This window comes from Lynx rufus, unplaced genomic scaffold (genome assembly GCF_022079265.1).
Source record: "Lynx rufus isolate CCGP_SWC_20201006 ecotype Redwood Valley unplaced genomic scaffold, mLynRuf1.p SCAF_35, whole genome shotgun sequence".
Classification (NCBI taxonomy): domain Eukaryota; kingdom Metazoa; phylum Chordata; class Mammalia; order Carnivora; family Felidae; genus Lynx; species Lynx rufus.
In genome coordinates, this window is record NW_025814851.1 from 1,634,232 (window position 1) to 1,661,943 (window position 27,712).

General features: G+C 44.7%; 1 protein-coding gene across 3 annotated transcripts; it reads left to right on the top strand.

The window, feature by feature from the left end:
* Positions 1 to 1,748: 1,748 nt before the first annotated feature.
* GNL3L (G protein nucleolar 3 like) lies at positions 1,749 to 27,546 on the top strand. 3 transcript variants are annotated; one of them, XM_047093642.1, is made up of 16 exons: positions 1,749 to 1,856; positions 4,089 to 4,154; positions 10,697 to 10,758; positions 11,619 to 11,726; positions 12,470 to 12,586; positions 13,339 to 13,422; positions 13,590 to 13,725; positions 14,552 to 14,655; positions 16,400 to 16,544; positions 18,705 to 18,792; positions 19,295 to 19,469; positions 19,556 to 19,698; positions 20,004 to 20,140; positions 21,956 to 22,083; positions 25,441 to 25,660; positions 27,216 to 27,546. In XM_047093642.1, the coding sequence occupies exons 2-16, from the start codon at positions 4,136 to 4,138 to the stop codon at positions 27,296 to 27,298; spliced, it is 1,749 nt and encodes a 582-aa protein (XP_046949598.1). In that variant the 5' UTR covers positions 1,749 to 1,856; positions 4,089 to 4,135; the 3' UTR covers positions 27,299 to 27,546. The 3 variants fall into 3 exon arrangements, with proteins under 3 accessions (XP_046949598.1, XP_046949599.1, XP_046949600.1); XM_047093643.1 differs by having other exon boundaries at positions 10,697 to 10,737; XM_047093644.1 differs by lacking the exon at positions 27,216 to 27,546 and adding an exon at positions 26,382 to 26,480.
* The last annotated feature ends 166 nt before the right edge of the window (positions 27,547 to 27,712 follow it).

A 27,712-nucleotide genomic window follows, 5' to 3' on the forward strand; every position in this document is an offset into this window, starting at 1 on the left:
TAAGCGTCTGACTTTAGCTCAGGTCATGATCTTGTGGTTCATGAGTTTGAGCCCAGAGTAGGGCTCTGTGCTGACAGCTCAGTGCCTGGAGGGTGCTTTGGATTCTGTGTGTGTGTCTCTCTCTGCCCCTCCCCCACTCTCACCTGTCTCTGTCTCTCTCTCTCAAAAATAAACATTAAAAAAAAAAAGAATTTCTCTAAGAGTCTAGAGGTTATATACATCATTACCAGTAGAATTCCTGGGTCCTAGGTCCCATCTTTAACTATTCCGGATAACTTGCTAATTGTTTTCCGAAGTAGTAACACCAATTTTCATTCTTATCAAAGATTTCATTGCATTTTCCCCTTATAGTTTGCACATTTGGGACTTTGTTGAAAAAGTGTTTCCCCAGTTGTGGGTGACAAAGATACTCTTCACTATCTTATGTGGGAATAAGTCAGGATCCAGTTTTATTTCTCTCTTTATGGTGAGCCAAATTTCCCAGTGCTATCTACTAAATTGTCCATTTTCCATTGATTTGTGGTGCAGGCCTATAAACTCACCCATTTCACATATATTTGCTGAAGTCTGCCTTGTACCAGTCTTGTGCTGGGTCTTGTTGAGGTCTTGAAGATATGTGGCCCCTAGTCTCAGGAAGTGAGACTACATTTCCATTTGTGTGGAGATGCAGCCACATAAATGATTACAGTATTAAGAGATAAGTGCAGAAAGGTGTTCTGAGTTTCTAACTCAGCTGTGAAAGTTCACAGAAGTGACCAGAGTTAGGTCTTAAACAGGAAGAATTTGCTAATGCAGGGGGAAGGGTCAAGGTGGTGAGGGCTGGTTTGGGGTGCAGAGTTTTGTGTGTCTCCAGGGGGAGAGGATAGAAGACACAATGAGTAGTGCATATGTAAGGGGTAGGAGTAGACAGAGGGAATCAGTTTCTGCTTGGATACTTTTGAGGTGGAGGAACACACACCCGAGGTACTGGGGGCTTGGCCCCACACCCAAAGTTTAGGTTTGAGGAAAAGAAGGGGCTGCAATTAAATTATCACAAAGAAGTCATTGTCAGACTAATATTTACTATTTTTAAGGGGAGACCTCATTCTCCAGCCAGGTCAGGAGCTTCTCAAGATAGTTTCTAAAGAAATCCTTATTTGTACCCACTTCAGAGATATACATTCATTCCTTTCTTCATTTGCCGCTCTGGGGCCAAAGATAAGGAGGGAGGAGGAGGAGGAGAAGAGGGCAAACGGGTGGGAGAGGCTTCCAGTTGTCCAGCTCCTGGGCCTGACCATGCATTTGAACTTCGGCAGAAAGCGCTGGGAGCGGCTGCCTCAGGGTTTGTCTGGGACCCTACAAGCCAGGAAGAAGTTGGGAACGGCTAACCAAGTCACTTTTAGGTGGGGAGCACTCGGCAAGACATGTGACCTAGGCGGCCATTTTCTCACACCCAGCCCGTCGCCATCTTCCTCTGTAGACAAAGGGACTGACCCCCACCCTTGTATGATGCGGTCATGGTGATTGCTTGGTTACTAAAATTCGGGAACACGCATATCTGGGACCAGGCAGAGGTCACCGGACAAGCTCTTGGCTTACAAGTAGGTTATATGGCCACACTAGTCGACCCGTCCGCTTGGTCCCCCGCCTACCCCTTCTCGGCTTTTTTCTCACCGCACAGGGAAGCTGGGAGGCGGGACCAGCGCGCCTGCGGAGTAGGGATGGGCGGGCGCGAGCCGTCAATCCGAAGCAAGGCGGGCTGACCGGCGCCGTAAGGCTGGGATCCGGAAGTCGGAGCCTATCCGCGTTAGCTCAGCCTGCCGACCAACCGTATCGTGGTGCCATTCTCTCCTCTTTGATCCCCGCCGGAAGTGGAGGTAAGAGACGACTCTCCTCTTTTCTCGTTGTGAGCGCTCTCCCAGCCAGCCGCGCGTTAAGGCTCGTGTACTTGAGGTGGAAACTAGAGGCGTCCTCCACTCTGAAATAGAGAGGTAGAGAACCAGCTCTCATCCAGGGTAGAAGGGCCCAGGTGAGGGACAGGGATCGCTCCGCACATGGGCATGTGCCCAAATGCACTCTTGCTGGGTAGAGGGGCACGGCCTCACCCCATCTAGGTAGATGTAGAGCCCTGGACATACTGTGTAGAAAGTCACAGACCTCACTTGTGTGGGGAAGCATCGAGTGCCCTCCTCTCTTCAGGATAGCGAGGCTCCATTCTGCACCCCTTCAGGGTAGACAGGCGTCTCCGTGTGGCGACATCGATCCCACGGTTATAGAGACATACCTCCCTCCCCCAAAAGCTGAGCGACTCGGGCCTTTACCGGCGCTAAGGCACACAGATCCGCCTTGATGCAACAGTTCCCCTTGGACAGAGGCTTTGGTGTATTACTCCCTCTGCACACGTCCACTCCCGCCTACCCTGGCTGGACCGCCAGTACAGGGGAGCTCAGAAACGTTTAATATACCGAGGTAGAAGAGCTGGGGGACTTCCCTGCCTAGCCCCCTTGTAACCAGTTGCAGAAGCCCCGCCCCCGCAACTGCAGAGATGTTAGATCACCCCTCCTCAGTGGTTTGAGGCATACCTCTCAGCCCTTAGAGAACACGCAGATCTTCCTCACCTTGGCTAGAGTGAGACCCCATTGTGGAAAATAAGACTTGACTCCTCCCCCCACCCCATAAGGAGGCACTGGTTTACCGAATTTGTAATGGCCCAGCTCCCCAAATGCCCCACCGCAAAGAGAAACAGACCATAACCCAGGAATGCTGTCAGATCTGCCCCTGGTGCCTGCCTTCCCCCGTCCCCTGGTAGAGGGGCTCAGATTTGAGAGATCATCCCTCTCCTACTCTTCCCTCAAGGATTTATAATCACCAAATGTAGCAAGGAGAGACCCCCAAGGGAGCAGAGAGGTGCAGCTCCCCCTCCCTGCAGTGTTGAGAGGCAATGACATCACCGATCATCCTACCTTTGATCCAGATGGGCTCCCCCCTTACCCAAGGTGGAGGAGCTCAGATCTCTTTCTCCATCCAGGATAAAAACACAGACACCCCTGACTGCCCAAAGTGTAAGGGCTGATCCACTGAACTTATAGCTGTGTCCCTACCCGCCACTCCTGTACGGAGAACTAGAGGTCCTATTCCCTTCAGTGTTAGCACAATGCTGACTTCAACCCATGTAAAAGATAAACACATCGTCCCCCATCCCACCTCCCATGGAAGGGTCCGGAATAGCTCACTACAGGCAAAGTGCAGACCCCATTCATGCAAAGCTGCATGATTCCCCCCCTTCATTAGTGTGGCAACTAATGTCACCTTGTAGTGGAAACAGGCACATCATTTTCCCCTCACCCCAGCCCTCTGCAGGGCAAAGAGACCCAGGACTTCTCCCTGACCACTTACAAATATACAGCCCTTCACTTCTCTCCCATGCACCAGAGATGCACACAACCACTGTGCTGGTTTTCCCAGTTGCTCTGCACCCCATAGTAGAACAACAGAAGGCATCTCCTCACCCCCATTCACTAAGGAACTGATCCCAACCCATACATGCAGGTATAGATTCCCCGCCCCCAAGATTTTTCACTGACCTCTTGGCCTCAGTATAACATAAACACAGATTAAAAGTATTGTTCTGAGGTCCCTTTTCCCTAGGGTAGACTTCTGGTATCTCTTTCCCCCACTTCCAGGGTAGATCAGACATAGAACCCTCTACTTGAGAAAAGAGGTACTATTAATATCCTATACAGAAACAGGTCATCCTTGTATACCCTCTCCCCTCAGCATAGAGAAGTTTAGTACTAGGGTATATAATATTACAGGATGGAGGATTGAGGGCCAAGGACCCCATCTGATACATCGAGGCAGTGACTCCACCCAGGAAGAGGCGTTTAGGTATAGCCTCCTTTTGGGTAGTATGATGCTGCCTTCCCTGTGTAGATTCAGCTATACCAGGCCCCAACTCCATTATAGCCCCTTCTGGTTCCTCTAGTTGTTAGGACTTTCTTATCATGTTCTTTAACATTTCATTTTGGCTACAGGGGGCTCAGAAGGGAGCTTGTGGCATTGTGGTTCCCCTCTCTGTCTTCACATTGGTTCTTCTTCCATTCTGACAGGACGAAAGCCTGAAGATTTGAACCTACCTGCTTTCAAGTCAGTCATCATGATGAAACATAGACACAGTGAGTTTCTTTTACTACCCCCTCTCAATGCTAAGCTTTAATGAATATTTGTAGTATTTCATGGCAACTTAAAAAATTATTATCTTTTAAAAATTTTAATTCCAGTAGAGTTAACATTGAGGGTTATATTAGTTTCAGGTGTACAATACAGTGACTTAACAATTCTATATATCACCCAGTGCTTACCAGGACAAGTACACTCCTTAATCCCCATCACCTATTTCACCCATGCCCCCAACCCACCTCCCCTCTGGTAACTATCAGTTTATTCTCTTAGTTAGGAGTCTGTTTCTTTTTTTTTTTAGTGTTTATTTTTGAGAGAGAGACAGAGAGCAGGGGAGGGGCAGAGAGAGGGAGACGGAGGATCTGAAGCAGGCTCTGTGTTGTCAGTGCAGAGCCCAGTGCGGGGCTCAAACTCATGAACTGTGAGATCATGACCTGAGCTGACGTCAGACGTTCAACCAACTGAGCCACCCAGGTGCCCCAAGAGTCTATTTCTTGGTTTGTCTCTTTTTTTTTTAACTTTGCTTATTTGTTTTGTTTCTGAAATTCTACATAGGAGTGAAATCATATGGTATTTGTCTTTCTCTGACTTATTTTGCTTAGCATTATACTCTAGTTCCATCCATGTTTTTACAAATGGCAAGATTCCATTCTTTTTTATGGCTGAGTAATATTCCATTGTATATATACATTACATCTTTACCCATTCATCAGTTGATGGACACTTGGGCTGTTTCCACAATTTGGCTAGTGTATTGTAGATAATGCTGCTATAAACATTGGGGTGCAAGTATCCTTTCGAATTAGTGTTTTTGTATTTTTTGGGTAAATACTCTGAAATGTGATTATTGGATCATAGGGTAGTTCTGTTTTTAAAAAATGCTCAGTATGGCATGAGGGGATGAGCAAAATGGGTGAGGGGAGTGAGAGATACAGGCTTTCAGTTATGGAATAAAGAGGTCATGGAATTAAAAGGTACAGTATAGGGAATATAGTCAGTGGTACTGTAGTACCATTGTAAGGTGACAGATGGTAGCTATGCTTGTGTTGAGCATAGCATAATGCAGAGACATAGACTTGTTTTGTGGAATCACTATGTTGTACACCTGAAACTAGTGTAACATTATGTGTCAAATATACCAAATTGTTCTTGTCTTTTATGTATGGTATCATTGTTGTCTTACCAACTTCTTGGAGGTAGTGTTCCCCTTATCCCCCATTCCCATTTTACAGTTGAGGAAACAGGCTCAACAAGGTTAAGTGACTTGATCTGAGGTGAATAGTAGTATATACCAGACAGTGGAGACAAATTGTTGTTCTTTCTGCCTTTGAGACTCTTTTCCTCCCTTTTTCCTCATTCTTCAACTGGATAATCCTTGCTTGTTTTTCAGATTTCAACTTACACATCACTTCTTCTAGGAAGCTCTCCCATTAAGCTCCTCCCTTGGTTTCTACCATCTGCACCCACAGGAACTGGAACTATTGACACTGTATGATCGAGTCTGTCTCCTACACTGTGCTGTTAACTTCTCACCCACATTTCGTTTATCTTTGTGTCCCAAGGACCCAGCATGACCAGGCATAGCTTTTTGGTACTTACTGTGTGCCAGGCACTAGAATGTCTCAGTGTGCTAACTCAATTCTTCCTCCTACCACTATTCTTTTATAGCCTAGAGAGAGAAGACAAATGTGATGCATGGACTCTCCCTTATAAGAAGGAAGGCAAGAGCATTAAGGCAGGTTTGGTTCTGTGCTTCCTGACTTTATCTTGCTGTAGTCCACATAGAAAATGACATTATAGGCTGGACAAGAATTATGCAACCCAGTGACCCCATATTCTGTGTGAATGGTGGCCCTGCCTATGTGGGCTTGGTGAAAAAAAATTCAGTACATTTACTTTATATATCACACAAAAATTTCAACAAGAATCACACTGTGGTTATGTGAATACTAAAAGTAAATATTTTTTTTCAACACAAGAAAAATGAACAAAATTAATTATACTTTTAAGAATATCAAATACCAGATGATAATAAAATTATTGATACTGATGGAAAAGACAATAATTAGCTGGTTAAATGAAGTGGAGTGTATGCATACAAAAGAACCCTAGCAGTTTAAAAGAAATGAAGTATTATAATGAAAAATAAATGAAGTATTATATGGAAAGATTATATATAGAGAATATTGTATGGAAAAAATATTAGATGAAAAGATCTCCAATATTTATTTGTTAAATGAAAAAAGCAAGTTGTCAACAGGAGGACATACTATGTTATTGTCAGTGGGAGCAAATGGGGGGAAATAAGATTATATATATTTGCATTTGCATTGATAAAGTGGTTTCTTGTTGCAGTGAGGAGAGTGCAGTGGTTAGGGACAAGTGTGGAAGACCTTTCAAAATACACCTTTTTAGTTTGGAACCATATGACTTACTACCTGTTACAGAACAATCATATTGTTCTACCTGAGTGGGAAAAATGGTGAATATTAAACAAAACCTTTACACGTATTCACAAAACACAGACTTTGGTAAATTGCAGCTAAAGTAATGATCATACTAACTGGAATGACTGCAGTGGAAGATAGGGGAGGTGCCTCATGGTGCAGCCACCCTCGCTCTCAGTCATACCTTGGACCCAAATGGTAATGATAATGATTAAATCTGGGGAGGTTATTGAGGAGCCCTACAAGGAGTGGTTAAATACAATTTTAATTGTACATTTTCGAATGGTTATTAAAAAGGAGGATGTGTTTTGTCATTTAAAAGATTTATAGCTGCCAGCGCACCTGGGTGGCTCAGTCAGTTGAGTGTCTGACTTTGGCTAAGGTCATGATCTCACAGCTCGTGAGTTCGAGCCCCGTGTTGGCCTCTGTGCTGACAGCTCAGAGCCTGGAGCCTGCTTCGGATTCTGTGTCTCCCTCTCTCTCTGCCCCTAACCTACTCGCATTATGTCTCTGTCTCTCTCAAAAATAAATAAACATTAAAAGATTTATAGCTGCCTGTGGCTGGTGGCACAGGTATGTAATCCATCGTAATGACAGATGAATGTGTGCTGCGCAGGGAGGGAGGGTAGGGGTATGGCTGATGAATAAGGAACAGAGTGGAGACTTCACTTTGGAAGACTCTAGGGGGTGAACAAATGAGCTTGAAGATGACTGAGAGGGATGTTTGAGACTGCTATGTGAAGTCCAGTCAGTTATAGATGATGATCATAGGCATCACCACTGCAGTGGGTAGGCAGGTGACTTCATGGAGTGGGGATGTCGAGGAAGTGTGAAACCCATGTTGGCAGGGGCCCTGGGGTCACCAAAGTTACCCAGGTTGATGATGGCAGGAGTCAGATTGAAAGTAAAGCTATGCGCCAGGTGTGTCAGTAAATGAGGAAAAGTGACTCATAGGTGACAGGGATAGTAGCAGTCTCAAAAAGAGCAGGGTTTTCCCACTCTTTTTTTTCATTTCTTTGTTTTAACAAGAAGGAGAAGTAGTTTTAGTTTGGCAATGGTGAGTCCAGAGGACACCTCCTCCACCTGTTGGCCCACAAAGTATTCGTGTACCTGAGGAAACAACAGCCACCTTTCCAGAGGTAGGAAGGTGAAGCAGGAGAGCTGAGTCTCCATTAAGGCAGAAGGTTGGGGAATTGTTTCCAAGGAGAGATGGAAGAATTAGGGTGAGAGATCTGCCTTTAAGTAGTGGTGGGTGGAAAAGTTGAGGCTTACAGAGACTTAAGAAAATTCTTCAGGGTCATGTAGCTAGGTAGCTGTTGAGCCAGAATGGAAACCTAGGTCTGGTTCTGGCTGTCTACAAAGTGATAGTTGTTTTCTCTCTGAAGCTGTTACAAGACAGGTTAACCATGGCTCCTTGAGTGCTGCGGTGCTGTGAGTGATGACTGTGTCCTTCCTTTCTTCTTCACTTTGCATTCTCTCTTCCTGCCTTCCTTCTCCCTTCTGAAGCAGATGTTTTCCCCGTCACTAAGTGATATATTTTCTTTTATTGTGTGCCTGTATCCAGCACAGGGCCCCAGTTTCTAGGGAAGTTAGGCAGATGGAAATTGTTGAGTAAAATGGCCAGTCCTGGTTCATTCCCAACCTCACATTCTTTTCATTGCAACATGAGTACTTTGAAAGAAAAGGAGACTTGAGGTCTGTTGTTGTTGTTGTTGTTGTTGTTATTACAGGGAAATTTGATCCATTAACATTCATCATGGTAACTAATATGTTTGGTCTAATTTCTGCCATATTATTTTATATTTTTTGTTTGTTTCCTCTTAGTCCCTTATTTATTTACTTTTCAAGCTCAAACAAATCCTCCACCAGTAATTAAGGTTATGGTAGTAATTGCATTCATGTTTATATCAAACATAATTAAACTTGAATATCTCTGTCACTTTACCAAAATTAAATAATAACTATTTTTATCCTGCCCTTCCAAAGTAAGACATTAAGCATGCTTTCATGATTTTGCTTTTCCAACCCCTATTGCTTGATTCCAGGATTTTGTTGAAATGATTTGATACTTTGATGCTGAGCTATTTCCTTATGATATGCTTCCTGGACTTTAAAAATCTTTTCTAAATATGTGTTACAGTTCTTAGCTACATTAGTAGCGTTTTAAAAGATTTAATGGTTTTTCTGTTATGTTTTCAACTTAAAGCTTTAATAGATTTTCTGCCCACTATTATTTGTTTCCTTTAGCTTGAGATCTTTATCTGAGTTAATTTTTATTTTTACTGGTTTACTTCCTCAAGTATAGTTTACCCTTGAACAACTTGGGGGTTAGTGGCCTCAAGCCTCTATGCAGTCAAAAATCCACACATAACTTTTGATTCCCCCAGAACTTCACTACTAATAGCCTACTGTTGACCAGAAGCCTTACCAGTAACATAACAGTCAATTAACATGTATTTTGTTGAATGTGTTATATACTGTATTCTTCCAATAAAGGAAGCTAGAGGAAAGAAAATGTTAAGAAAATCATAAGGAAGAGAAAACACATTTATAGTACTGCACTGTATTTATATAAAAAATCTGTATAAGTGGATCCATGGAGTTCAAACTTGTGTTGTTCAAGGGTCAGCTATAGTTTTACACGAATTCAGGTGCTACTAATCTTTGCACATCTGAAAATGTCTTTCACCTTCATGTAAAAGAAGGTTAGGTATAGGAATTCAGCTTGTGTCTTGTTTCAGAACTTTGTAATTGTTTTTCTGTCTTAAATGTTCAGAGTTGTAGATTTGAGAAGGCTGTCTGCTTCTCTTCACTTCTTTGGACAAACTCCTGTTTCGAAGTTTATAAGATTTTCTCTTTATCCTTGGAGTTGAGAAATTTCATCAGAGTATGCCTATGATGTGTCCTTTTTTGTTAATCTTGGTGCTTCATGAGTCTTTCTAATCTGAAACCTCAAGCCTATTTTCAATTTAAGGAACTTTCATCTATCATTTAAAAAAAACAAATGCCTCTAATTTATACCTTTTTCTCATTCTGAAACTCCTGTTATTTAGATATTAGCTCTCCTGAGTCTGTTCTCCATTTTGTATTTTTACCCATAATTTCCATTTCTTTAGAGTTTTGTTTTAAGCCAGCTCTTCCCTTGATCTTCCAGCTTGTTAGTTTGGTTGTTAATGATGTCTGTGCTGTTTTTCACTACATCTATTGAATTTTTATTTAATATTAAATTTTGGGAATTTTTTTTTCTTACAGTTCTTTTGAAGTATCTTCTTGAATCTCCTTAAGAATTTACAATAGTATTAAATTCTCTGTTTCCTTTGTTAACTCTGCTTTGGTGTGAACCACCTTATGTGATTGGGGAGCCTCTCTCTGGTAATCCCAAGCTGCCCCTATATTTGTTTGTATATATCCTGACCTTCCAGAACTTCCCCCTTTAGGAATTCCTTTAGCTCCCTTGCAGGTGGTAAGAATTAGGAAGCCATTGTTTCTCAAGAGGCCAGCTGTGCAGAGGATGACAGATGGGACTTCTCATGAAGAGGGTGAGGCCTCTTAAGTTTTTGGGCTTTGTTTAGATGTGATTGAAGAAGGTGAGCTCTCGCTTCCTTATATCCAACGGAGGCCTCAGTTTGGCTAAATAGGGCAAGTCCTTTTGGAGGTAATGGCCAGAGCAGGATCAGCAGGAAGGAGCAGTTCTCTCCCTGTGTGCTGAGGGTATCTGCCTTGGCTTAGCCACCCGGGACTCCTCAGATTACCTTCCCATGCTGTCAGTGCCCAACTTCAGATTGGTGTGGCAATTGGTGAGTTGCCCCCAGCCAAAACTTAGGGGAGAGAGAGGAGTCACAAGCATGCACTCAGGTCACTTTTCACAGAATTCCCATAAGCATTATTTCAGTTTGCATTAAAATAATGCCTCAAATATTTTATCCATTACTTCCTCTGACCCTGTTGCTGCCATCTTCATGTCTTTCTTGTTCTGAGCCTGGACAGACATGGTATCTGAGTCCTCCTTAGGTTCCCAGTGTGACTTGACTTTGATTAAGGTATAAACAGATGTTGGGTAGGTGGATAATGCCTTTTTTTTTCTTTTGTAGAAAATAAAAAACCAGGTAAAGGTTCCAAAGGCTGCAAGAAGGTAAGCTGGCTCCACCCTCAGGTAAGCTATACCCATTGTTGTGGGTAGTTCAGGACTGCCTGCCCTGGAAGAGGCCTACAAATGCCAGTAGATGTTGGATCATTCCAGATAGAGCACCACATTGGAATTAGAGGATCTGGCTTTTCCCCCTCTCTGGTTGGCTGCAGTACAGAGTCAGAGTTTATTAAGTTTCCACCACAAGCCATGTACTGCTTTGTGCTTGAGTTACCCTGGTGTAGGGATTGCCATTGTCCCATTTTTAAGATGAGGAAACAGCCTTAGTGAGAAAGTTCCTAGGTTCAAGGTAGCACAGCTAGAACTTGGGTATGTCTGGTTCCCAAGTCCCAATTGCTCTTGTTGAGGAGGGAGGCCAAAATATAATCTTTGGCTCCAGATCCTGGTCCTGCTAGGAAAGGTGTAGACAAGTAAGATGGTCCAGAGCAGTGTTCTTAAATTTTAGTGTGTTAAAGTTCTCACACTTTTTTAGTTTTGGGTAATTAACTGGAGGGCTGGTTAAAACACAGATTGCTAGCCTCCAGCCTTGAGTTTCTGATTCAGTAGGTCTGTCGTGGCCTTCCATAATTTACATTTATAACAAGTTCCCAGGTTATGTCACTGCTGTGGTCCAAGAACCACACTTTGAGAGCTACTTAGCATTTCTCTTGGCCTTTAATTGGGAAACTTTTCCATTTGTCTCCACCTTTCCTGGGGTTCCTCAGTCAACCCCTGCCTAGGAGAGGGAGGGTCTCTCTCGAGCCAGATGGGCAGACCTGTGGGAAAGGAGCCTTTCTTTTTGCTTACTTTTGAGCAACCCTCCAGGATGGGTGATTTCCATGGATTCATTAGCTCTGTTTGATTGTTTCCTCTTGTGCGGTGACCAGCCTACAAAGCAGAATGGAAAGAAAACAGCTTCCAAAGTAGCCTCTGCTCCCCAGTTTGTTCACTCCAGTGATCATGCCAGTCGGGAGGCTGAATTAAAGAAGAAAAGGGTAAGCCCTTGACCTTGGGGGAGAGAGAGGGCCTGTCCTGACTGCCAGGTCCACAGAAGTGGTGAAGGGAAGGGCAAAGACCAGAGTTGTTAGGGTTGTTGAGGCTGTTTGCAGACTAAAGAAGAGAAGGTAGTCACTTTGATAATTGATTTAAGTGTCTCCATTTGCTGACCTCCCAGTCCATTGCTGCCCTGCTGCTCCACTGAATCCTGTCAGCCTCACTGTCTGCTCATTCTCTGACATCACACTCATGGATAGTTTCCTTCTGTCATCTCATCTGAATTCTCAGGATTTGAGACCATGCTTTCTTTGAAACACCCTCCCTTTGACTTTCTTGTCATTTCACTCTCCTAGATGTCTTCCTTCCTCTTTTCCAGTCTCCTTGGCTGCTGCTTCATTTTCTTGCTCTTTAAATGATGGAGCATCCCAGGAGCTTGTCCTCTTTTCTTCCTCTGGTCTTAATTGGTTCCCTTTTCCCAGAACACATTCTCAGCTTCACATGCCCTCTTTCTTTTGTTCTCTGCCACACTTTCCCTTCCTTCATCTCTTGTTTCCTTTCTCTCAAGCCCCTTATCCCCTGCTGTTATATCTGTTTTCTCCCTGTATCCCTGTTCCTTCTACCTCTGCCATATCAACACTGTTTCTTCCCTCTGTCACCTGCTCCCTGTTATTCGAGGTCTCCTATCCCTCCCTTAGGCTACTGATCTAGTCAGCTGTAGTCCTGGTGTGTGTTCACTTGTTAGGTTGAAGAGATGAGGGAGAAGCAACAGGCTGCACGGGAGCAAGAGAGACACAGACGTAGGACCATCGAGAGCTATTGTCAGGATGCCCTGCAACGCCAGGAGGAGTTTGAGCACAAGGTAAGAGAGCAGCCTTTGCTTCTGGGTCAGACTGGTTTGGGTTTGCTCAGAAGCATCTTGAAAGGGAAAGAAGGAGGATGTGAGATTGTTGGAGGGGAAGTAGGGAATTAGTGCAGTGAAGATGGGAAACTGTGGAAAGGGAAGAAGGGAGGGATGAGAGGGAGGCAGATGGCCATTTCGAGCCTTATCTGTGACTGAAAAACCCCTAAGCTGGAACCCAAATATGAGGTTGGGAGTAGGAGAAGGGAGACCTAAGACCAGGAGACAGTGGGGGAGAGAAGGTATAAGTGTGAAGGAACTGTTAACAGAAAAGTGCATGTGAAGGGGGTGCCATCTTCCTTCTTGGACTTCTTACTGCCCTTTTGGCACGTATTCTCATCTCACAGAATATGCACTTTCCAATTCAAAGTTCCTTTTCTAACATAAAGTGCATATTTTGCCTCTTCCATCCCATGTTCCCCCCACAGGTTGTTTTTCTCACTTATACCTCCCTCTCACATTCTTTCCTTACATACACAGATGCATACTCAGGTCTCTAGCTAGTACTTGAGCACGTATTTACATACAGGCACATACATGCACCATGTAGCTCTATCCATTCTTCCAGTTCCCAGCTTTATTGGCTAGTCAGAGTTACTCTTTGGTGGGCTGGGATTCCCATGGCTCCCTCAGCCTGTCATGGTTTCCGAAGACCTGACTTTCACTCCCTCTTTCTTCCCTGGACTGTTCTCTCTCTGTTTTTTTCCCTTTAGGAGGAAGTTTTGCAGGAATTAAATATGTTTCCTCAATTGGATGATGAGGCTACAAGGAAGGCTTATTACAAGGAGTTCCGTAAGGTATTGGGACCCATTTCTTAAGGCTCTTTAGGGAGGGCACCAATCCTGTCCCATCTCTTCTCCATTTCTGTTTTTCCTGACTGAGACGGAGACCTTTTCTTTCCTGGGCCTTTGTGATTGATACCCAATGCTTTCCTTGCCTTCATCCTCTGTCCTCTGCTCTGAAGGTGGTGGAATACTCTGATGTGATTCTGGAAGTCCTGGATGCCAGAGACCCATTGGGCTGTCGCTGTTTCCAAATGGAGGAGGCTGTCCTGCAGGCAGAAGGCAACAAGAAGCTGGTCCTGGTCTTGAACAAGATTGGTAGGTATTGGGCAGAATTGGATAAGGCAGGGCAGGGACCAAACCTTGAAAGACTAGCTCCAACCAGACCCTGAGACTCAGCAACTCAAGGGTAGTTATAACAGTTTTGCAAAGTAGGAATTCTTATCCAGTTTTTAAAGCCGGGAATCCGAGAGGTAAAGTTAATTGTTGAAAGATACACACACACACACCCCGTATAACAGAAGTTGGGAGAGTTCCTGTCTACCCTAAGCTGGAACCCAAAGACTAGGGCACAAGATCACATGGGCTCAAGAGTCACTGAGATCTGAGTCTTATCTCAGTTGTACTGTCATTTTCACTAGGATCTTGGACAAGTCATGTCACCTGAGAGCTTCCATTTCTCTAGCTGTATAGTGGGCTGTGATTGTTCCAGCCTCATAGGGTTGCTGTGAGAATTCATGATAAAATGCTTGGTATATGCATGGTTAGTACTCCACAAATGGTAGCCATCTTCTCTTCAGAGTTATTCTTGACATTTGGCCCAACCTAGAATGATCCACAGAGAGGATGGGAAACACAATCTTCAGGAAGCCTTGCTTGGAAGGAAGGCATCTGGGACCAAACAGTTAATTTGCCCCTTTTCCCTAAGGGACAGAGGTTCCCTCAGGGAGGGCCAACTGGTCCCCTAGAGTAAATTGTCCTTTCTAATTCTAACCTGGGAACTGGACAGATACTGGTAGGGTGAGGGAGAGACATCTGTTGGCAGGAGGTGGGCCTAGCCTTGGTGTGGGTGGATGTGTATTTGGAGTGAGCCATCAAAGTGATGTTCTCCTTACTAAGTCTTATGTTTTTCTATTTTCCCCAGACTTGGTCCCCAAAGAGGTTGTGGAGAAGTGGCTTGATTACCTTCGGAATGAGCTGCCAACGGTGGCTTTCAAGGCCAGCACACAGCATCAGGTCAAAAACCTGGTAAGCTGGAGCTAGGGGCATTTAGCCTCTTTCAGGGTAGCCTGGGGCCAGGGTTGGAGGGTCATAACTTGGACTATGGCTTCCAGCCCTTTAGTAATTGAACTGGGCCTCAACTTTGAGCTTTCTGCTTTACTAGATGACTTTTTAATATTTGTTTCACTTTACTCCCTTCTATATTTTAGATTTTTGGAAAGTCTTTTTTTCCCCCATATATAAGGATAATACATACTGTCCCTAGAAAATTTGGAAAATATAGCTAACTATTTGTTAACTTTTAAAAAAATGTCTCCATTTTTCTCTTTAACACAAATCACACTACTTTCTAATTATATCATTAACACAGAAACACAGTTTTGTTGTAAAATGTTAAAGTATTATAGTAACATGGTTGCTTCTGAGGAGAGAAACTGAGTGTTGCGGGACGTGTTTTCAGTTTTGCACTAGGTGCAGAATTTCCTAAAGTAGAAAAAATAAAAGCAATTATAGACAGCTTAAGTAACTTTTCACCAGTATCCTTAATTCCAATTTCCTTTATCCATACCCAGAGGTAATCACCATTGTTAGCTTGGTGGCTGTTTTTTCAGATGTTTTTCTTTGTTTTATATATATGTAGATGTATATATAGAGAGAAATAGAGAAGGAAGTGTTTGGAAGTGTCATTCATATGTGTCATCCTGGGGCTTGCTTTTTTTTGTGGCAAATTTTTTGTAGAGGTGTACTTTTCTTATGCTAAATAAAGTTAGTTTCTAATTTTTAATCATTCTAAGCAGTACTTTAACACACACCCTTGCACATGTTATCTTGGCTGGTGGGTGAGTGTTTGTATAGGTTGGGTACTAAGAGGTGGAATGGCTAGGTCATATACTTTATGTATTTTACATTTTCCCAGACACTGACAAATTGCCTCTTTTCTAGTGGCTATACCAATTTATCTACCTACCCACTGGGGTAGATGAATGTGTGAGGGCTTATTTCCCTACATCCTTTGCAACATTTGATATCATTAAACCTTTTAATCTTTACTCATTTGGGAGAAACCTGATATCTCATTTATAACTTTTGGCCTTCTTTATGGCAAAAAGCGTGGTGAGCATCCTTTTCTGACATTTCTCTTTCATTTGTATTCCACTTTAAGGATATATTTCCTTAACCTATTTCTTACTGATGGATATTTAGCTTAATTCCTATTTTGCATTGCTGTGTTGGGTGAGTAAGGAAAGAGGAAGAGATGGAAGGGCATCAGGAGTAAGGAGTTGGAGGCTGGAGTGGCTTTGTCCTATGTGAGGGATCAAGGGAAAGTAGGCTATGGGCCAGGCACTATTTTGCCAGCACAGGCAGGGAAGGTAGCTTACCTGTTTTGTGGATGAGGGAACTGAGGCCCAGAGAAGGGGAACAGGATTTGATGCACACACACCTGTGAGAGGCAGAGCTGGAATTCAAACCTGGCTTGACTAGAGGCCAGGATGCCATCTTTCCCCTGCTGAAGGAGGCAAGAGATCTGTGTGTCTAGAGAGAGGGAGGGACAGAGAAGACTGAAGATGCAGTGACAGTGGAGAAAGAGGCCTTGTGCAAGCAGGCAAATGGTCGGGATTCAGGACCTGTGTGAGAAGCCCTCAGTTTCAGCCTTGGGGATCTTGGTGATCACAGGGAGGTGGCCCTGAAAGTTTCACTGAAAGCTGGAGATCTGGACTCAGACCACATTTCCCACCTGATGCCTCTTCTGTAATAACCCCTCATTTTCCAGAATCGTTGCACTGTGCCAGTGGATCAAGCCTCTGAGTCACTGCTGAAAAGCAAAGCCTGCTTTGGAGCTGAAAACCTCATGAGGGTTTTGGGGAATTATTGCCGCCTTGGTGAAGTGCGCACCCATATTCGTGTGGGTGTTGTGGGTAAGGCCTAGAGGGAGGTCATGGGGCTCAGGCTCCTTCCTTGGGCAGGGGGTTTGCTGGGTGAAGGACTCTGGGAGCTTCACGTTACCCTTCTGGGGAAGAGAGGAGCAGTTCAGGAAGGGTTTTGTGATTTGTGATATGTATTGGTTAATGTAGGAAGGCATACTCAGAATCACCACCATGCATTGAGTATTAGAGCTATGGACCAAATACACAGGGCTATGCTTGGTGTTGGTGCCATCTCATCCTACCAGAACTGTTGGGGGAGGGAGGGGTGAACATATCTCTTTTACAGATAAGAACACTGAGGCCCAGATAAGGGAAAGGAACTTGTGGGGATCAACCCTGTGTGAGGCAAGGTAGGCTGATGCTCAAACTTGGGCCTGTATGGAACCCAGGGCACTAAAGGAAGGATGATGGGGAGAGAATAGGGAAATTGAGAGAAAAAGAGATAGACTGTCAGGGAGAGGAAGTAAAGCCAAGAGAGAAAGACATTGGAGAGAGTTGGACACTGAGAAAAAGGTATAGATATACAGACCTGAATAGACCTAGAAAAAGAACTGGGAAATGGTGGGATTGGTGGGGAGTAGAAAGGAAAGATGGATTTAAATGACAGAGGCATGTAGAGAGAGGGAGATAATGAAAACAAAAAGATACCAGGAACAACATAGAGACAGACATGTGCACAGAGACCTGCAGAAAGACACATAAGAGGGCCAGACACTCCATGCATCTAGAGAGACAGACCTCCATACCAAAGAAAGAATGAGAAAGTCAGATACAGGGATAGAGACTGAGAGGGAGGTACACATGGAAAGAGCCAGGAACAAAGAAGTAGACATGGAGGAACACACACACACACACACACACACACACACACCTGTGAACACATGCAGGTCCACAAATACATGTACAGATCTATACTTGTGCAAACATATCCAGACCCAGAGGCAAAATATATGCAAACCAAGTTCTTCCTACACACTCATCCCAACTTTGCTCCCTGCAAAACGAATAGAGGCACAGAGAGACACGTGCCCAGATACACTTAACCCTCAGACACAGTCATATATCCAGTCATAGAAGGAGACAAATATACAAACATGTCTATGATGAGATAGATGTATATTCATAGAGAAATAAAGATAGAGAGAGGGGTTAGGGATGTAGACAGGGAGACAGAAGAAGACATAGTGAAACACGTACAGAGGGATATACAGAGACAAGCCCATGGAGAGAAGGAACACCAAAAGAGACTGGGAGAAGTTGGCATAGAGGGAATTAAAAAGAGGCAGAATTGGTGGGGTGAGGACAACCAGAAAGGACAATGGCTAGAATAAGAGATAAGGAGACAAATCAGCAGAGAAATAGGTGTTTAGATAGAGATACACAAAGAAAGACATATATGATAGAGAAAAAGACTGAGTGGGAGAAAGTAAAAATGGAAAAGTAAATAGTAACATTTAGAATGAGGACAACCGAGATATGCATGTGTGTGTGTGTGTGTGTGCGCGCGCGCGCACGCCTGTGCATGCGCGCGTGCACACACACACATTGATGTACAGACTTCTACGTATGAGGAGTACATACACATAGGCACATCCATGAGAGAGTGATCTGTGTATAAATTCTAGCACACAGAGAAAGATAATGGTGAGAATGAGAGACCTGGTGAGGGAGTAGCACACAAAGACATCCACAGGCCTAGAGGTGCTCACAGATGCTTGAACAGAAAAACGTGCACCATAGGCAGACAGTTGCATTGAGAGACTGACATCTGGGGAGGGCCCTCCCATTCCCCACCAGGTGAATTTACACCAGGACAGATGGTTCTCTGTTTCACAGACATGTCCTGATATCTACCTTCTGTTGGATCATGTTACAGAGGCCTTGCATTGAGCACCTTTCCCAAGCTGGTTGTAGGTGGGAGGTGAGTGTCACATCTAGAGAGTGACATGTTTACCCAGTATGGTCACAAATGGAGGAAAGGGTTAGGAAGGCCATGTTGGGGCTTGGCCAGGGCCTGGGATGGGAAGGCAGGAGGCCAGGCCCTGTTTTTGGCTTCCCCATGGCTTGGTCATTGTTCCTGCCTGGACACAGGCTGGCCCAAGTGTTCCTGAGGGCCTTTCCTGCCCTGAGCCATCTGTTGTTCCTTTATAGGCCTTCCCAATGTTGGGAAGAGCAGCCTGATCAATAGCCTGAAACGCAGCCGTGCATGCAGTGTGGGAGCTGTTCCTGGGGTCACCAAGTAAGCACCTGCCTGCTCCCTGACTCCACAGCTCCTTGACCCTACCATTCCTCCATCTCCCATGACTTCAGCCCCTGCCCCTTTCCTTATCTTGGCCCAGTCTCTGATTCTTCCTCTGGGCATGGGAGTCTCACTAACAGCCCTTGGTGTGGGCCAGGTACTGAGCTGGATGCTTTCCCCCTTAGCTCCTTGAAGTCTCTTAGCAGCCATGCAAGATTGGGCTACAGATAAGCAACTCTATTTCTTTGGTGAAGCAACAGAGACTCAGAGAGTCAGAAGCTTGTCCATGGTCCTACAGCTTAGTCCTCACTGCCAGGGACTAGACTAGAATTAGTCCCAGGTTTGTAGGCTGCAGAGCCCCAGCCCCACATCTCTTCATCTTAATCTGTATGCTATCTTCCCCTCACCCCTCTCCCAGCTGTGTGCCTGGGGCCTAGAGGATACCAGACACATCCCTGCTCATCAGTGTCTTGTGTTCTCTCTTATCTCTTTTCTGTCCTAGGTTCATGCAGGAGGTCTATCTGGACAAGTTCATCAGGCTGCTGGATGCCCCAGGCATTGTCCCAGGACCAAACTCAGAGGTGGGCACCATCCTGCGCAACTGCATCCATGTACAGAAGTTGGCAGACCCTGTGACCCCAGTAGAGACCATCCTGCAGCGCTGTAACATGGAGGAGGTACAGAAGGCTCTAGCTCATACCCTGCCTCACTCCAAGGGCCCCTCAATTTTCCTCATTGTTTCTCTTCCTTCTTTCTTCACCAGATTTCCAGCTATTATGGCATCTCTGGGTTCCAGACCACTGAGCACTTTCTGACTGCGGTGGCTCACCGCCTGGGGAAGAAGAAGAAGGGAGGCGTATACAGTCAGGAACAGGCAGCCAAAGCTGTTTTGGCTGACTGGGTGAGGTGAGGAGGGGGCTAGGTGTCAGGGTGAGACCTGCTGAGAGTCATGCTCCACAAAGGGGTGCATCTGTGTTTAGTGATGGGCAGCATGACATCCTGGGTCCTAGGGCAGGGGAAGGCTGAGGCACCAGGTCATGTTCTGATCAGGAATTTATGGCCAGTGGTTATCTAGAAACTCAACTTGTTGTTCTGAAGCTACTGTGGGTTTTCTTGTTGTTCCTCATTGTTTCTGACTTGGGAACTCATCGTCTCTTTGGTCATTTGTTCTCTTAATGACATCACCAATTTCCTCCCACCTCCCAATGCAGTGGGAAGATCAGCTTCTATACACTGCCACCTGCCACCCACACTTTGCCTGCTCATCTCAGTGCTGAGATCATTAAGGAGATGACTGAAGTCTTTGACATTGAGGATACCGAGCAGGCCAATGAAGATACCATGGAATGTAAGTGGGGGCAAGTGGAATGGCCTGCCCAGCACTTTTTCTTGCCCTGGGTGGGAGCCACATAGCCCCAACAACAAATCCCATGTTTGATCCCCGCCCCTGCCCTGGCCCTACTCTGGCTTTGAGAAAATTGTTTAACCAACTCTAAGCTTAATGTTTTCTCCCACAAGGTGGAGAATTCTAATCTGGACCATGGGGGTGGTTGTGGTCTTTTGGTAGATAGGAAAAAAGTCAGCAAAGTACTATGTACACAGTGGGGTGCTCAGGAAATATGAGGGTCCTTTCCCTATCTCTTGGGACCTGGAATGGACTAAGACACTCCTATGCAAAACCCCTTCTCTCTTGTTGCCCTAGGCTTTGCCTCAGCCATTGCATGTCCATTCCTAGATTTTCATTCTTACCCCCATTGGCAGGGAGACATCTGAGTCACAGAAAGGGGATACTTGCTGAATGGTGCCCGGTCAGTGGCAGGCAGAGGTGGCATTTAAAGTAGCTCTTCTGCCCTGTGGTCTAAGACAGTCCTAGCCCAGTGTAGCTAAGTGGTTAAAAAATGGATTGCCTGGATTCAAATCCAAGTTTTGTTTCTTGCTAGCTGTGTGATGCTACATAAGTTACTTAATTTTTCCATGTCTCAATGACATCATCTGTAAAATGGGGACAGTGGCACTCACCCGATAAGTTGTTCGTGAAGACTTACTTAATATGTAAAAACACTTGGAGCAGTGCCTGGCTTATAGTACATGCTTGGTGAGTATTAGGTGTTATTAAGATGATCATTTGCTGGGGTTCAGAGGTGTGGCTTTCAGAAATTTCTGTAGGAAGTTTGTTCTTTTCAGATACTACTAGTTGCAAGCTTGGCTTATGGCTCCTCCCCCCCATCTCTATCTCACCTAGGAAAGGTGCCCAGTGTTCTCTGGACCTGTCTGGGGTAGTGGAAAAAGCCCTAGCTGGCCTGCCTTCTGGTTTCTCTGTTTCTCTTGAGGGCCACTTGCTTTCCTTCTCTGGGCCTTTTAGTGTCCTTGGAGTTTAGATGAGGGCAAGGAGACTTGCTTTCTCTAGAGTTTATTCTCCATGTGGCTTTAGGCATGTCCATTCCCTTTCAGAACTTTACTTCCCTCTTCTACCAAGTGGGCAGTTGGGGGAGAATTAGAGCTCACGTTCTTATGATGATGCTTGACCCTGGCTGCATTTGAGGGCAAAAGGGGCTCCATCACTGAGAAGTGCTTTGGCAAAATATTGAGGTCTGGGAAATTGAGGAGAGGGAGAAATTAATGGTGAGAGTTTCCTAGAGGAGTTGGTCCTAGTGTTGTATCTTGAAGAGTGAGTAGGGATTAGAGGAAAGGGATAGGGGCAAAGTTTAGAAGTAGGTGGGATAATGTGGGCCCAGGGCAATGGGTTACATTAATGGTTTTCAGTGGAGACCAACTCCAGGCAAGGGGCCAGAGCGAGGGGGAGAGAGGCCTGGTCCTAGGGAGGGAAACCCAGTGGCTGCCATTTACTGAGCAGTGTCTCAGACCAGTGCATTTCAGGCATCCTCTGCTGTGACTGCAGCCTTATGTCATAGACTTGTGGTATTCTCATTTTCCAGATGAGGAAGGTAAGGCTCCAAGAACAGCTCCCAGCAGGTGAATTTAATCCTCACATGCCTTTAATCCTTTGACATGTGTCCTCCCAGCAGGAATGAAAGAGTCTTCCTTTCCAACTCCCTTGGGCAGTGTCCACATATCCTTTCCACTGAGGCCTGATCAGTGGGGATCAGGGGGCTGGCCACAGGAAGGAGCTAGGGCCCTGACAGTGGTTTTGGTTGTGTTAAAGGCTTGGCCACTGGAGAATCAGATGAACTGTTGGGTGATGTGGACCCGCTTGAAATGGAGATCAAGTGGCTCCATTCTCCGATGATGAAGATAGCAGATGCCATGGAAAATAAAACCACCGTGTATAAGGTACCCGTCCTCTTTATTCATAGCAACCCTCTCCTCTACCCAGGGCTCTGGGAAGTGGTTGGTCCCTTCTGCCTGGCTCCCACAAGGTTTGCCTATAATGGTGGGTAGATGTAGGTCATTCAATCACTTCCTGTGGGCTCCCTGGGTGTCAGGTGGTGTGCATCCTTTGCCAGGCATTGGCAGGTCCAAGGAAGAGGCATATTCTCTCAAGGAGCTTTGCCTGCCTGGCTCCAGCCTAGAGAATAAGTATCCCCATTTGGCCACCCAGTTGTTCAAGTTGAAAACCTGGTTATCCTTGACTCTTCTCTCCAACTAGCATCCAGTGTCCCATACAGTCAGTAAGTCCTATGGCCTCTCTCTCCTAAGTCTCTTGAGAAACTATCAGCTTCTTTTGATCCCTACCCTTTCTATAACCCTAGTCTAAGCTTCCAACCTTTTCTCACTTGGACATATATCCCATGGTTTCTAATGGCCCAGTCTGACCATGTCACCTCCCCTGTTATGGCTCCCCAGCACCTATATGATCAAGTCAATATGCCATGCTATGACTCCTGGAGGCTCTTTTCAGCTTCTTCTGCTAGTCCTCCTATCTCTGCCCTTTGAGAGGTCGCAGTTGAGTGAGTTTTAGATATAGACATCTGTACTGTTATGGGAGACACACAGTCTAGAGGTGGGAGCAGAGGTTGGGAAAGCATGGATCTGAGGGCTGTAACTATGCTACTTGTGAATCAAGGAAGTCTTGCTGGAGGCCTTGGTGCTTGTGTCACCTCTTGGAGGCTGAGGAATTCTCTGGGCAAGTGGCAGGGGGTGGGGGGCAGCAGCCGATGGCTAGGAGCTCAGCCAGTGCTTATGCCGAGGCCCAAAAAGGAGATAGTGTGGTGTTTTAGGGAAATCGTTTGTGGTGCAGAGTGGTTGGAATGAGAATGGAGGCAAGGAAAGATGAATCTGGAATCAGATTACAGCAGTCCTTGAGTTTGACTTTAAGCCATGGGTATTAGGAAAACACTGAAAGTTGGTTATTTTTTTCTGTCAAAGCATTTTCCTTTTTTTCTGATTTTATTTAAAATATCTTTTCCTTACATTTATATTTCGACTAGGTAATATGTGTACATGGCATAAAATTTAAAAGGTACTAAAGGGTATGCAGTGAAAAGTTTCTCTGGCATCTGTCTCCCAGCCACCTTGTCCCCTCGGTGACAGACTTGAATGTCCTTTCATAGCTATTCCATCTTTATGCACACACATGTATATGTGTAAGGAGATACAGAGATCTGTTTTAGTTCAAATAATAGCATAGTATTTATATTATTCCATATTTTGCTTATGTCACTTACAAAATCATCTTGTAGACTGTTTCACATGATTACTTAAAGAGCTGTCCTTTCTTTTTGATGGCTACATACCATCTGGAAGGGTTTCTTAAGCAAAGAAGTGGCGTGGTTAGGTTTGTGTACTATAGGTATCACTCTGGTGGCCAGAGTAAAAATCAGGTTAGAAAGAAAGGGAGCAGGGTGGAGGCAGGGGTTCAAGGAAGGAAACTGTCATCTGTAATCTATAAGAGATGATGAGGCCTGCACTGAGGTAGTGGCAGGAATCACGCCATTCTCATCCTCACACAATTTTAAACATTCCCCTGGTGCTTACAGGAAAACCAGTGTAAATTGTGTGTTTAAGGCCATCCTCTGGTAATACTTCTTAATGAGCCCATAAGCCCCAGGACATACCATTTTTCCTCAGGGACCTATAGTAGTTCCCCACTCTATGCTACAGGTTTCAGACTCAGGTTCAGGGAACCTGAGTAGGACCACTTCATTGTACAACTCTGGGAGATACCATTTAGATGTGCTATATTGTGAATGGTGCCCCCGGCTGCAACCCCAGAATTGTGTAGTTTGGTAGTCTTGCCTTTTCTCCACTATAGGGAGGTGAATAGTCATACATACATATAAGCGTGACTGCTAGGGTTTGTATTTATTCCACTATTTACTAGTTGTGTGACCTTAGGTGCCTTGTTTGTCATAGCATTGTTACAAGGATTAAATGAGTTAATACGTATATGTGTGTGTATATATATATATACACACATGAAAAGATGTTCAATATCACTCATCATAGGGAAATACAAATAAAAACCATAATGAGATACCACCTCACATCTGGCAGAGTGGCTAAAATTAACTCAGGGAACAACAGATGTTGGCGAGGATGTGGAAAAAGGGGGAACCCTTTTGCACTACTGGTGCGAATGCAAACTGGTGCAGCCACTGTGGAAAACAGTATGGATATTCCTCAAAAAATTGAAAATAGAACTACCCTATGACCCAGCAATTGCACTGCTAGGTATTTATCCAAAGGATACAAAAATGCTGATTTGAAGGGACACATGTATCCTAATGTTTATAGCAGCACTATTGACAATAGCCAAATTATGGAAAGAACCCAAATTTTCATCAACCGATGAATAGATAAAGCCGATACAATGGAGTACTACTTGGCAAAGGAAAAGAATGAAATCTTGCCATTTGCAACAACATGGATGGAACTAGAGGGTATTATGTTAAGCAAAATAAGTCAATCAGAGAAAGACAAATATGATTTCAGTCATGTGGAATTTAAGAAACAACAGGTGAACATAGGGAAAGAGAAGAAAAAATAAGATAAAAGCAGAGGGAGGCAAACCACAGTGACTCAAATACAGAGAACAAACAGGATTGCTGGAAGGGAGGTGGGTGGGGGATGGGTTAAAGGGGTGATGGGCATTAAGGAGGGCACTTGTTGAGATGAGCACTGGGTGTCATATATAAGAGATGAACCGCTGGATTCTACTCCTTAAACCACGACTACACTGTATGTTAATTAACTTGAGTTAAAAAAAAAAAAGGAATTATCATAATACCAATTGTCATTAATCAAGTAACTCATTTTTTAAATTTTATTCTTGTAAAAGCCATGCAAGCTACCCATTGTCTATCCCATTTGACAGATGATCAAACTGCAGCTGAGAGATTAACTGAAGCACCTTCTAGTTTGTGATAGAGCCAGACTTGGAGCTTAGTTCTACCTGTTCTTTTTTAAGCTTATGTATTTTGAAAGAGAGAACACAAGCAGGGAGGAACAGAGAGAGAGGGAGAGAGAGAATCCTAAGCAGGCTCTGCACTCTCAGTGCAGAACCCAACATGGGGCCCAAACTCACAAACCGTGAGATCTTGACCTGAACCGAAATCAAGAGTCAGATGTTTAACCCTCTGAGCCACCCAGGTACCCCAGGATTCCTATTCTTAAGCAAATCTGTCCCTGCCTCCTCTGCAGAAGTCTTTGGAGGACCCAGACCTTACTGTTGTCCCTCTCTCTCTCCAGATTGGAGATCTTACTGGGTATTGCACCAATCCAAACCGTCATCAGATGGGGTGGGCTAAACGCAATGTGGACCACCGCCCCAGGAATAATAGCACTGTGGACATCTGCCCTGTGGACCGCCGTCCAATGCTGCAGAGGATCATGGAGACAGACCCCCTGCAGCAGGGCCAGGCTCTGGCATTTGCCCTGAAGAATAAGAAGAAGATGCAGAAGCGTACTGGTGGGGGCACCTGACCATACCCCTCTTACCCATGCTCCAAAAATGCCCACTTAGGCCTTGATTAGGGGCTCTTGAGCGAATATTTACATGTGTCCAGCGCAAGGCTAACCCTGGTTAGGGGGCATAGGTTTGGAGGCTCACCTATTAGCACAGTGGTTGTCAAACTTTATAGCTTATTATTAGAATCACCTAGAAGGCTTGTTAAAACACAGATTACTGGAACCCACCCCCAGAGTTTCTGATTGAGTATATTGGCCATAGCACTTGAGAATTTGTGTTGCTAACTGGTTCCTGGTGGATGCTGATGTTGTGCCTCTGGGAACCACACTTGGAGAACCTAGTCTGTGTATCAGATAGGTACCATTTATGTATTAGCTGCTTTCTACGGAACTTACAGATTATATATAATGTTTACTTTATCAGTAGGCAATGTACTCAAAATCTGAAAGGTACAAAAGGATATACAGTGAAATGTTTCTCTCCTTCCAATCTCCTAGTCATCTAGGGCTTCTCACAGAGGTGACCAGTTAATTTCTTCTCATTCCTGAGATAGGTACACAGGAAAATAGCTATATATTTTTTATTCTCTTTTTCTATGCAGATGCTAGTCAGCTGATCACACAGTTTTGCCATATCATGTTTCCATTTAATATGTAATGTAAATTCATAAAAGAACTTCCTCCATTTTAATGGTGGTCTGTTGTGTGGTTGGCCAATTTAGGTCTTCATGCTGTACTAATCTTCACTAACTCATTGCAAGCCTTATCCCGATTTGGTAAATGAGGAAACAGGCCCAGAGACATTAAATGATATACTCAAGGTAAAACAACTAGGATTTGATGGAGCCAAGATGTAAACCTAGGATTTATTGACCCCATAAGCCCAGTTCTTTGCTCTTGGCCTGGTTTCACACTGAGTCCTGGGAATCCGGAGATGAAATACCCTTGAGCTCCTGGTCTTATTATAAGGGAGTGAGGAAGAGATAAGAAAACAGACATTGGTCACAGAGAAAGAAGAGTGGGGAAACCTAACCCAGCCTGGTGAACCTAACCCAGATGGTGGTGGGGTAGGGATGATCAGAGAAGGCTTCCTGGAGGAGATGTTATCTGAGGGGAATCCTGAAGAACAGGCTGGAGGCTGGAGGATGGGAGGTGAGCATTCAGGCTCAAAGACCCTACTTTATGCTACCCCTTTGCTGTGAGAGCTTTAACGGTAGTAGCAGAGTGCTAAGCTCAACACAGTAAAAGAAAATTGCTGTTTTGATACTAGAAAGGAAAAAAAAATACCTGGAGCCCAGTGAGTCTGACACTCTGAGATAGACCCTATGTTGGGGTGATCATTTCACAAGTAGATAAATGAGTCTACCTGTGAGCTTGTGCATTGACTGCCAACACCCCCCCCCCCACCACCGCCCAGTTGTTTTGCATAGTGGTGGGGGTAAGTGAGCCAGTTTGGGAGTTTGATGTAGATCAAGATAGATATAGGCCAGCTCTGGCAGGCCCTCCTGCTGGCAAGCCACCCATTAAGTGACTGCTTGTATTTCTCCCTTCTGCAGATAAACTCGCCAGCAAGTTGTCTGATTCCATGATGTCTGTCCTCGACCTCTCTGGCAACGCTGATGACAGTGCTGGTGACTGATCGACTAATCTCACCCCCCTTTCCCCTCCAAGCACCAGTTCCAGTGGGATGATGGAATACAGATGAAATGGTGTGCTTCTCCCTGAAGCACCTGCATATTAAAAGAACTCCTCCCCCACCATGTCCCCTTCTCACTGTTCCCTTCATTTTTCAAGAAAAAAGAGTCCCAAGTTGCCAGAGCTGGCAAACCTAATACTCTTTATTTAACCCCTACTCTGTTTTTCAAGGGAAATAAAATTATCAGCAGATCCCTGATGCTAACAGTTTATCCCCACCCTGTAGGTTAGGATGGTTAGAAGACTGACCCTCACAAAACCCTCTTGAATAGCTAAATGTGCAACTAGAGGTGAGGCTTTTGGTAACCTGGTGGTCCCTAGGAGGGTGATGATTTCTTTTATCAGTCGGCAACATATT

Bases quoted from the DNA above. Each gene is read 5' to 3' on its own strand.
- GNL3L (XM_047093642.1), top strand. The intron at 13,423-13,589 runs GTATTGGGACCC...TCTGCTCTGAAG, and splicing joins ATTACAAGGAGTTCCGTAAG to GTGGTGGAATACTCTGATGT. The intron at 16,545-18,704 runs GTAAGGCCTAGA...GTTCCTTTATAG, and splicing joins TATTCGTGTGGGTGTTGTGG to GCCTTCCCAATGTTGGGAAG.